General features: G+C 41.5%; 1 protein-coding gene across 1 annotated transcript; it reads left to right on the top strand.

Annotated features, from left to right (window-relative positions):
- Positions 1-3,191: 3,191 nt before the first annotated feature.
- On the top strand, positions 3,192-9,923 carry LOC146614648 (kelch-like protein 10). Its single transcript, XM_085375333.1, has 5 exons — positions 3,192-3,343; positions 4,982-5,465; positions 6,448-7,062; positions 7,978-8,127; positions 9,527-9,923. Exons 1-5 carry the CDS (start codon positions 3,192-3,194, stop codon positions 9,887-9,889), a joined length of 1,764 nt encoding a protein of 587 aa, XP_085231459.1. The 3' UTR covers positions 9,890-9,923.
- Positions 9,924-12,005: the final 2,082 nt, after the last annotated feature.

Here is a 12,005-nt window from a genome sequence, read left to right as displayed (position 1 = left end):
CCTCTCTCTTCCAAAATCAATTGGATGGCCCTCGCAGCAGATAATCTTTTGCCATCTTGATCAGTTGTGATAAGGAACCACACTGGCAACGTCTTATTTATAGTATTATGCCCCTAATTTGCAGGTGGGACAGGGTATGAGAAAATAAAATTTGGATCCCTCAAGAAAGAGGGTAAAATGTGTGGGAATGTAAGTGCAGACGTGTTGATAGTTGAATTTTCAACAATGTTGCAACTTTGTGCGGGAGCAGGAGGGGAAGAAAACACTATCAGCAGCACCAGAAAGGAGAAGGACAGAGTGTGGGAACACAGGACCTACACTTTCAACACTTTTATTAGACCTGGGTCCAGTGGACCCGAACACCTTGTATGTAATGTAAATGTGTGGGGGGAGGTACAGTATGAGGTCATTGAAAATTAGTTTATGTTCTTCACAGAAAATAAGCCAAAGCCAATGAATTTCAGGTTGAAAAAATAAATTGTTTAATTTTTCTTTTCAAAAAAAACCTGAAAACGGGTCTCACAGACCCGAACACCATACAAGGGTTAAAACCAACTGGAGATTGATTTACTTGAGAAGAGCAGACTTTTTGATAATTTATAGAAAATGGATTGTTTGGTGCAGAAGTACCTGGTGCGGGCAGCTCCAGCTTCGCCCTCCTGAGCTGTGTATTTTCATTTAACCTAGCTAACGCTGTTTCTAAAGCAAGAAATGGGTCTGTAATATCTTGTTCCTGGTTATCCATTTTTTATTATTATTGCTTAACAGGAATATATTAAAAGAACAAAAAACCACAAAAGACAGTTTGTTTGAAAAAACAAAATGAAAAAAAAAACACAAACTTTTTATAAGATGAGCTGAACTAATTCAGCGAACAGAGATACCGCGCGAAGAGCGATTGAAGCGAGCTGCCTTCGTGTGCGTGTTCGCCTTGTCCTCGTTGTCCTCGTTGTCCTTGCGATCCTACCGGTCCTGCTATTCCTCCTTCTGAGATGCCCTGAGAATTTGAGGGTAAGATACAAACAGTTAGTAAAGTTAAATAGAAAAGGGATAGTTTTTATAAAATGAGAAAAAGCGAGACCCTAGAGAGACTGACCGTGATTGGGTCTCAAAGGCAGGCGCGGTGCATTTCGTGTGTCTGATGGCGGAGAAGAAGAAGCGTTTCTGGGGCTCCGATTGGCCGGAGCATCCGGAGTGAGATCGGAGAGCGAGTCTTGCCTGGCCCCGGCGGACAGGCGCAAGTTTTTCCCAGAGGGTCGCGGGAGAGAACAAGCTCCGACGGGGATGGAACTGGGGCCGGATGAAGCGGGGCGATCTAGCATAGAGAGCAGATGCTGTCTGTCGTGTGTGGAGAGACGGATGTTCTTGCCTGTGGATCGCTCAAGCACTGGTGGAGAAGAATTCGGCGAACTCGAAAAAAATAAAGCTGTCCAAGTCTGAGATATCTAGAAAGTTTGATAAAAATGAAAAAGAGGGTAAATGTTTTGTTTTTCTTGTACAATTAGCTGTTAAGAGGGAGAACAAGAATGAACCAAACCAAACCTACCAACTCGATCGAGAGAACCAAAAAGAGAGGAGTTGAGCTCGCTTATCTCAGAGTCTGAAAAGAAATAACAACGAGTATTTACAAACGGGGAAAAACAGTAAAATATAAACATTATATGAACAAGAGTGAGAAAAATGAGGTACCTGATGAGGACATGATCGCTGCTAAAGTTTAGTGTACAAACGCACTTTTTAGCTCTGAGTGTTAGAGGCGAGCTTATTTATATTTTTAAAAAGTGTATTCCAAGTGTTACAGAAGCTATTTTGCATGGCTTTTGAAGATGAAAAAGCTTTTGAGAGAATGGTAAAAAGGAAAATGCGAAAATGTAGTTAGAGGGGGAAGATTAACACTTACCGAGTGATATGCACATAGGGCACGCGAAGGCAGTTGTTGTTGATCCCTGGTTTCGTGGCTGTTGCGAGCTCGCAAGCAGTCTGAGCGGCGCCAGTTGTTGATATGTCTGAAGTCAGAGGTCTTCTGGGAGCTCGACGGCAGTCTTAACCTCAGCGGGAGATCATAAAATCAGACCTGGAGCCGATTGGCTAACCGGGGTGCGAAGGGAGCTGTGCGATTTGTTATGTGATTGGCAGGGGGCGAAGTGAGGGGGAGTTGGTCTCTGGCGGAAAATTTTCAAACGATGTAAGCAGCGCATTTAGGAGCAGAGCGGGGAACGAACAAGGAGGAAAAAATTGTGCTCTGCTCTGGAAGGGTCGGCGATTAAGAGCGAGGTAGAACTTAGACTGTGCGTTGAATTTTAGAGGTTGCTAGTAAGAGGGAAGTTTTTGAAGAAAAAAGACTAAGGAGTTTTCCCCCTGTTTTGGATTATAAGGCTTTTGGGAATAGAGGGTAGCTAACAAGTTATTCTAGGGTTTTTGGGGAAATCGCGGAGGAGTTTTTAAGGAGTTTTCCCTGCTTATGTTTCTAAGGATTAGGTTAAGGGGGCTGCGGGGATCGCGAGAGTTTTTTTCTGAGTATGAGTTTTATTCTAAATCTACAAATGCATATAAATCGAAATAAAGTTTTGCCCCAAGGCATGCAGCCTGTATTTCCGGCCATACTGAACGTTACAAAAGCACAAGTTTAACTAAACAATTTTAATATGGTTTAAGAGATTTTTAAACACATAAGCACGGAGCCCGAGAGAGCACGGTCCGGAGACCTGTGATTCAATCAAAAACCAAAATACTTCACCCGGTATCTTTGTACTAGTTTGTCTGCATAGCTTGTCTCCTGTAGCCTTCGGTGACAAAGGAGGAGAGCCTTCGACCTCCGCTGTTCCTCATGGAGAGGTTAACGTTGAATATGAGCTAAATATGATATTGTAGTCCATTCGTAAGAGTGTTTTGAAGTGCTTATTTTACTATTTGAACTCTGTGAGGCAAACATACAAATGCTATCTGTGAGGCTCATATGCAATTTCTTAAATCCAAATCAAATCAAAACAAAGCTTTTATGCAATGAAAAGGTTCATTAAAACAATGTAAATATACATTTCAAAACAATTCTATGGGGCAACTGTTGCCAAGTCATGATGATGTCATAGGCTCCATTCCCCAAATTCCACAGTTAGGTTTGATTTTGTGATCTGAACACTTCAAGACAAACTTCAGACAAAAAACTAAGAAAAACAGTCACAAAACTCAAGATGAGTGAAGAAGTCCAGCCGCCATACAAGTCGAGCTCAGTGTATAATGAACTCCGTTCGGAGGGGCAATTTTGTGATGCAATCATCAAAGTGGAGGATGTTGAATTTCCGGTCCACAGGGTCATCCTGTGTAACCGTACGCCGTACTTCAGGTGAGTTGCTTACCTGATAATGTGAAGGACAGTTGACTGGTTTATACCTGTGAAAAATGTAATTCATGTACTTAGTCTGTGAAACAGTGCCAACAAAAAGGAACGGGTTGAATCATAAAACTTTTGTGATAGAAAGACTTTGTCACGGTCAACTGACAGATACACCCAAAACATAATGCAAACATTTGCAGATTTCATCTTTACCTTCACAGAGCTCCAGATTCCACTTCAGTAAATGTGCCATTTAAAAAGCACTGTGAATCACTTGGTGATTGTGTGAAGTCTAATTGAAGTGTTTTATTAAGTTATATTAATATCTTCCCCACTGTTTGATACAGTAAGACACACCAGACTTCCTGATACTAAAAATGTTGAATTTTGTTATACAGTTATACACTGAGCAAAAGTTTTGAGTTGCCTCTCATTTTTTTATATTTTGCTTTGAAACAGATGATTTTTTAAAAGTCCACTTGAGCAATAGTTCTCAACGTGTTTTTTTGAAGACTTGTAAAGGTTTCGTTTGGACATTTTTCACCCTTTTTAGTCCAGTGCTTGTACCCGAGGAATGGTTTTGTTTTTGTTCATTTGTTTATTTGTTTGTTAAGCCATTTAACGCTGATATATGAATCATTCAAGCATAAAAAGGACACTAAAACTCAAAGGATGAACCATTATTGTTTCTACACATAACGCATACTTAGGGTGAAGAATCAATTTTAAAGACAAATGGTAAATGGTCTGCATTTGTATAGCGCTTTACTCAGTCCCTAAGGACCCCAAAGCGCTTTACACTACATTCAGTCATTCACCTATTCACACACACATTCACACACTGGCAATGGCAAGCTACGTTGTAGCCACAGCTGCCCGGGGCACACTGACAGAGGCAAAACAAGGAGTAGCACGTATTAAAAAAAAGTAATGTTCTACAGCAAATGAACAGTATCTGAAAGTCATGTCCTTAAGAAAAAAGAAAGAATGCAGCAAATTCATGACACAAGACCATTTAATCCATCTACTTATCATGAAACCTCATCAGAAATGGTTTCATGGTTCATGTAAAACCTGTTAAAACCAATAAATAAATGTTAAGAAAAAAAAAGAAAAGAAATGGTTGTGGAAGGGAAACAGAGACTGTAATTAAGCAACATGCACTGGAACTTCCATAAGGAAAGGAAACAGACTGAGGTATGCCAAATTATGCAATAACTAGACTAAAGATCAGGGCAAACTGGCCTTATGGAGTTGATTTCAATATTTGTCACAGAGGTACAACAGTGAGTGTCTAGAGTTAACTTTAAAACACGGTGGAGGCTCTGTCGTGGTGTGGGACTGCATTGTGTTTGGCAAAAGCTTCATAAACATGGTGCCAATGTAATAAAGACATTGAAAACCCAACAATCAAGCGCACTAAACATGTACAAACTCTGTTTTGGAGTTATATACTCTATGGCAATATGGACTAGACATTACAAGACTATCACAGTAATCACATAGTAACACATGTAATTAGGAAATCATTTCCATTCCTGTCAACAGATTTTATATATTTATCTTACTTGTGCATGACATAGTTTATTATCTTGTTGCCTCCACACCGTTTAATATTCTCTACTCTGTCTCCATCTCTACCCTCAGGGCTCTTTTCATCCGCTGGAGCAACCCAGACAAACAGGTCTTCAACATACCTGGCTTGTCTCCTGAGATGATGGAACTCATCATTAACTTTGCATACACCGGCTCAGTTTCCATAACGGAGGAAAATGTAGTGGAACTTCTCATGGCAGCTGATCAACTCAATGCAATGGACATTGTGAAACTCTGCTCTGACTTCCTCGGGGAGCAACTGTGCCCAGAGAACTGCGTTGGCATTTGGCAGTTCACAAAAGTATGCTTATCACCCGAACTACGCGCCAAGGCCTACCACTACATCATCAATAACTTTAAGCAGGTTGTTCTTGAGGAGGAGTTCCTGCAGCTAACTGTGGAGGAACTTGCTGACATCCTTGATAGAGACGACCTCAATGTGCAGTTGGAGACCACTGTGTATGAAGCGCTTACAAAGTGGATTAGCCATGTACCTGCAGAACGGAAACAACACCTCACCGCTCTGTTGCCCAAGGTCTATAAACTTTCATTACTACATTTAGTTTGGACTTAAATCTTCAGCATTTAAGTCATAGATTGAGTCGTTCCATCTGGGTGTAAGGATGCTTTAATATCTCAAGATGTTGCTCTTTTCAGCTGTAGCCAAACCACATTTAAGAAATTCTCTTCAAGAGCATTAAAACCGTATCAGATCTCTACACACATACTATAGAATAAATTATATTTATTAAGTATAGTTGCTAGGGCTATGACTAAAAACTGTCCCTGCTGACGAAAAGGCTAATGGTGTCTGACTTTGGTCGCTCTCTTGCTATCAATAAGAAAATTAAACAACATTAGGAGCATTATCCTAAAGAAGCTTGAGTTTACTAAAACTGATGTAGTTGAAATTCAGTGTTTTTTCTATTCTCTAAGTCAGGGGTGCTCACACTTTTTCCGCATGTGAGCTACTTATAAAATGACCAAGTCAAAATGATCTACCCACTACAAAAATCCAAAACATATACTTATTTATAAATATATTGAGGATTCTTTATATCTACAATGTATATACATGCATAACCGCAATATCCAATATTTCACAACACAATTAACTATGTAAATCTTTTGTCATTACCTGAGTTTACTCTGATGACTTGCACTGAATTGAATCAGCCTGGGATGCATAGTCCGGACAGTAGCTGCTGACGGCCAGGTTTAAGAGAAAAAACCGAGAGCTAAAAATTGGAGTTAACTCGCTGACTAGCTTGTCAGTTTTACTACACTTCGCGCCACTGTTTGCGCATGCGCAGCGACCTAAGCGTCAGAAAAAATCTGATGTCATCTGACTGGCTTCCCTGTATCAATCAAGTGACGGGATGGATGATAGGCTGGCATCTATTTTTTTAATGCCATGCGATCTACCAATACTACCTTTGCGATCGACTGGTCGATCGCGATCGACGTATTGAGCACCCCTGCTCTAAGTCATATTCTCTTCTGTCATCTCTCTGTAGGTCCGACTGGGATTGATGACGTCAGACTACCTAAAGGACAATGTGCTGTCTAGTGAGCTGGTGGGGGCCAATTCTGAGTGCCTGTCCATGATAAGTAATGCCATCTTAGACATACATGGTCTAGGAAGCAGACCCTTCATGTCTGGCTTGTGTCACCCTCTTGTTCGTCCCCGCCTGCCTCATTCCATCCTGCTGGCCATTGGGGGGTGGAGTGGTGGTAATCCATCTAACGGCATCGAGGCCTACGATTGCAGGGCTAACCGCTGGGTCAACGTAACGAACAACCTCGAGTTTCCTCGTGCTTATCATGGAGCCGCCTTCCTCAACGGGTACGTCTACTTCATTGGTGGCTTCGACAGGGTGGAGCATTTCACCAGCGTCTGTAGGTTTGACCTGACCACTCGCTCCTGTAAGGAGGTGGGGCCCATGCACTCCTGCCGCTGCTATGTGAGTGTGACTGTGTTGAATGGGTTCATCTATGCCCTGGGAGGCTTCGACGGGCATGTACAACTCAGCAGTGCAGAGCGCTATCAACCTGAAATCAACCAGTGGAGTCTTATTGCACCGATGCACGAACAGAGGAGCGACGCCAGCTGCACAACACTTAACAACCGGGTGGGTGAAGTAAAAGAGTAGCAGAGAAATAGAGTAGGGTCTCAGGCACACAGGCCTAGAGACCTGTCAGCAACCTTTGGTAACAACCAGTTGCTAGGGAAAAATGTGTACTCCTCAGCTGGTTAGGCAGTGATTGTATGAAAGACTCTACAGATTTCTACAGCAAATAGTTTGTGAGTATTTGCAGACAAGTCAGAGTACTCCATGCAAACCTCAACAGTCTGCTTACGACCAAAGGAAACACAAGGAGGCTTGTGGTGCAACACCTTCCTGGTTACAATTTCACGGTAGTGACAGCCATCAACCTCCAGCAACCACTTGCCAACCAGTCAGGGAATACACATTTTTACAGTGAAGCGAGGCGCAAGATAGGTCACAAACTGGTTTCTGTGTTCATGTTTTCAAATTTAAAAGTATAGTTTAAAAAGTTGAAAAATATACTAATATATATCTATTTTGTTTCTAACTGATCACAAGTGCATCTTTGCATTTATGTACAGTACTTTAGTTGAGTTGACTTGTCAACTAAAATATAACAGATATTACAAAAATAGTAAAACACATCATTATTTTATTATATTAAGATCCCAGATTACAATTATTTATCTGCATTCCTGAACAGAAAAATTAGCCTTATTGATTGAATGTTATGTTTGATTCATTTCTGGCTTTCTGACTGAAAGAAGTCCCACATACTCAGGTAAAAGTTGGGTGCATAAACATGTTTTTATGACAGGTAATTGTAAAACACACACATTTGTTATTACACATTTGTTTTGTTCAGTTGGACACTTGGGTACTGAGTATCGGTCTTACTTCACAAATGATGTGGAAACATTTCACTTACAGGTAACATTGTTTCCAACTGAAATCTAAGAAATGTAAAGATATTTAATGTCCCTTTTTTGTTTTCAGATTTACATTTGTGGTGGATTCAATGGCAACGAGTTTCTGCAGACAGCTGAATATTACAACCCAGAGAGCAACCAGTGGACGATGATCAGTCCCATGAACAGCCGCCGCAGCGGGATAGGTGTCATTGCATATGCGGATCATGTCTTTGCAGTAAGACCACAAAGTAGTGCTGACACTCACGTAACATACAAATCAAATCTGTAATGTTCTTTGATCAGCAAGGCTTAACACAGATTTGGCTGACACAGAATTTTGCTAACTTTGTTTTGTATTTATCAATGATCAGATTCCTATCCTGACCACAGGTTCAGAGAAGGCATTCTTACTCATTCTATGTATTAATTTAACCGATTAATGATGTTTCTGCCTCATTTTTCTTTTCATGTTCCCCATTACCAAAATGTTGTGTCTTTAATGATTTCACTCATGATTTCACATTTCACTCAGTACAACAGAAATACTTGTTCAAAACCAACATTGTCATCCTCATCGTTCCATAGAGGACATATGTTAGAGACAATTTCAAACTCATCCTGCAACACCTTTAGAAAAATGAGGGAATAAGCCAAGTGATTAGAACTCATCCTCTGGGGACGGTAGGCATTTTAGCTGTAAATTTTATCTTGCTATTTGCCTTAAAACCACTTATTTAGTTGTTTTGCAGCTGCACCCTTTGGTAAAAAGCAAAGATTTTAGTCTCACCTTCTGAGACACACTTCTTTCTTTATTTAGCTAGCTACCGTTTAGTATTTATTTTCTATTCAGACTAAGTCTCTATTCAAATAAAGGAAAAGTTATTATCAGCAGAATGCAGTGACCTTACCCTGGTGCTGACCTCAGGGTCTTTGATCAGGCTTTTAGGCCCCAAGGCCTGTCAGGGCTACTTTAATCTGTTATAGGAAGAAAGGACTGGAACTCAATGTTCCTTTTTGGACTAAAGGCAAAAGAGCTGTGAAGACATTTATACTGAAAACACAAATACTTTTTGTCGAGGGCTATTCATCTTTGTTGATAATAGCGTGGTGTGATAGACAACAGTGCTTTAATAGCTGTAATTGAGGCTTGAGTGAAAAAAGGTCTCATACAGACTTCCACAACAGCTGGCTTCTACTTTATTTTACTTTCTCCTTTTAATTCAGAAGTCATTTTCACACACCACTGCACCCTGATCTTTTCTAGACATTCCCAACAAATGTGGGCCTGTGAGGATGCAAATACTGGGACGTTAATGGGCCTTTTTTAAACAACTTTTATGTGTAAACTCCATATAACAGCATGAGAATATGTCAGGTAGCTGTTCGCTTTATCCAGGTAAAACCCTAAACCAATCAGAGTATTTCCAGTAGTCAGATCACACCTAAGGTAAACAATCTCCTTGTATCTGCTACATATTAACTTTGGACAGTATTGCAACTTAATTCTTCAGTCATTTTCTGGAGTATCTGTGCAAAAACAGCTAAAGACATATAGCAGGTACATTTTCTTACAGGGGTACGGTGAAGCTGGTTACACTTACATTCAATCATTTGACCCACGTATTTACTTTTAGGTTGGTGGCTTCGATGGAAACAACTGTCTGCACACCGCTGAGGCTTACAACCCACATTCCAATACGTGGAACCTCGTGTCCTCTATGCTGACCCCCCGCAGCAACTTTGGCATTGAGGTAATTGACGATCGCCTCTTTGTCGTCGGGGGTTTCAACGGCTTCACCACCACTTCGAACATTGAGTACTACGACGCTTTAACCAATGAGTGGTATGAGGCGTGCAACATGGAGATTTTCCGCAGCGCCTTGAGCTGCTGTGTGGTGTCCGGACTTTGCAACATGACTGAGTACACCTTTCCTCGTGACGTCCTGCCACTTGCAAATGTGCCAGAAGAAGCAATGGAGTCAGCAGACTCCACGTAACATCTTTAAAGTGCAGTGCTGCCATGTGTTAACATCTGAGACTCCAACATGAAGGACTGAAATAAATCTTTAGAGCATTAAACTGCTGGTGAACTGGACATTTTTTGTAGGTATCTCAAAAACTTTCAGTAGGAGAGTCTGCACTGTAGATACTGGGTTTTATTAAGAGAATGCAATTGCAACAATAACAAATTGAAAAGATTTTTTCATTCCCTGTAATGTATGGCTGCTGAGTAGCCACACCAGACATGCACACAGGGTGACTAGATCACAATAAGCCGCATGTCGGACTTTTCAACTCTTGCTAGGTAAACACAATAAGAATAAAGGGAAGTTTTCACTCCCCCTTGTTATTTCAGCTGCGGTTCTGTCTGGTAACAGTCTATAGGTTTGAGTAAGGATGTATCCATAGGTCTTTTTGGAGCACTAGCTGACAATTTATGAATCTTTAGCCAAATATCACACAAATATACTGTGTCGCTTCACACCATTTTTTCTCTTATGTGAAACTGAAAAATAACTCTATTTCTCAGTATATCTGTTATCTGCTTTGTGGTATTTTCCACTATATTGCGTAGAATGATATATTTGTTCATGATAAAAGCACCAACTTTATATGTACTGAGGAAAATCCAGTGTTTAGAAAGGTGGATGTCCTGCAGAGCCTGTAAAATGTGGGACATTGGTTCAAGATGTGGGAGAGGGGGGAAAGCATAAAAATGCTGTGCAGTCCCCCTTATAGAGGGACATCTGATCCCCCAACCTGCACAACATGAAGTATGAAGCAACACCGGTGTACCACAAGGCTGTGTGATGAGCCCTTTCCTCTACTCCCTCTTCACCCACGACTGCAGACCTGCTGATGGTTCCAACACCATCATTAAGTTTGCAGATGACACCACGGTGATTGGCCTCATCAGTGACAACGATGAGGCCGCCTACAGGGAGGAGGTGGATCGTCTGGCTGAGTGGTGCGACACAAACAACCTGCTGCTTAACATCGAGAAGACCAAGGAGCTCATCGTGGACTACAGGAGGAATGCTGACCCACATCCACCCATCCACATTAAGGGGACGGCTGTGGAGCGTGTGAGCAGCTTCAAGTTCCTGGGAGTCCACATCTCCGAGGATCTCACCTGGACGACCAACTGCTCCAAGCTGGTCAAGAAGGCTCACCAGCGCCTCTTCTTCTTGAGGACTCTGAGGAAGAACCACCTGTCCTCAGACATCCTGGTGAACTTCTATTGTTGCACCATCGAGAGCATCCTGACCAACTGTATAACAGTCTGGTACGGGAACTGCTCTGCCTCGGACCGGAAGGCGTTACAGAGGGTCGTGAAAACTGCCCAGCGCATCGCCAGAGCACCACTTCCTGCCATAAAAGACATCTACAGGAAGCGGTGTCTGAAAAGGGCTGGGAAAATCATCAGAGACCCCAGTCACCCATCACATGGACTCTTCACCCTCCTGCCCTCTGGGAGGCGCTACAGGAGCCTCCGGACTAAGACCACCAGGTACCGGAACAGCTTCTTCCCCACAGCTGTCAGACTCCTGAACTCTGCCTCCTGACATCTGACCCACGTTAACTCATGGACTGAACACACACACACACACACACACACACACACACACACACACACACACACACACACACACACACACACACACACACACACACAATGGACAACTGTACCCTCAAACACACAATAATAACATGGACTGAACCACCACTCACAACCACTAGCACTTTATATAGCCTCTGTAGAAATTATCCACACCCTCACTTATCTTAACTGCACTACTGTATAGCTCTGTGTAAATAATCATTCTGTACATACGATAATTTTTAACCCTACAACTGTTTACAACTTGCATAGTTCCCATTTCTGTTTAGCTGTATATCTCAGATTTCTGTAAAGTTATTTCATATTCTGTATAGTTTTTCATATTTATATCCTGTTCATAGCCTGTACATAGCTTGTACTCACTACAGCCTGTACATACCTATAGTTAGAATATTCACAACATACTTCATACCATGTACATTATAACATACCATAATAGACCCATTTCTGTAATATACTTACATATCTATATTATTGCTAATATATATTGT

This window comes from Diplotaxodon limnothrissa, linkage group LG17 (genome assembly GCF_057381915.1).
Source record: "Diplotaxodon limnothrissa isolate DT_005_m linkage group LG17, D_limnothrissa_male_GT1.1, whole genome shotgun sequence".
In the NCBI taxonomy this organism is placed as follows: domain Eukaryota; kingdom Metazoa; phylum Chordata; class Actinopteri; order Cichliformes; family Cichlidae; genus Diplotaxodon; species Diplotaxodon limnothrissa.
This window is presented reverse-complemented; position numbering and strand designations above follow the sequence as displayed.

Excerpts from the sequence above, each read along its gene's own strand:
- LOC146614648 (XM_085375333.1), top strand. The coding sequence starts at position 3,192 with ATGAGTGAAGAAGTCCAGCCGCCATACAAGTCGAGCTCAGTGTATAAT. Across the intron at positions 5,466-6,447 it reads TCACCGCTCTGTTGCCCAAG|GTCCGACTGGGATTGATGAC; the intron begins GTCTATAAACTT and ends ATCTCTCTGTAG. Across the intron at positions 7,063-7,977 it reads GCACAACACTTAACAACCGG|ATTTACATTTGTGGTGGATT; the intron begins GTGGGTGAAGTA and ends TTTTGTTTTCAG.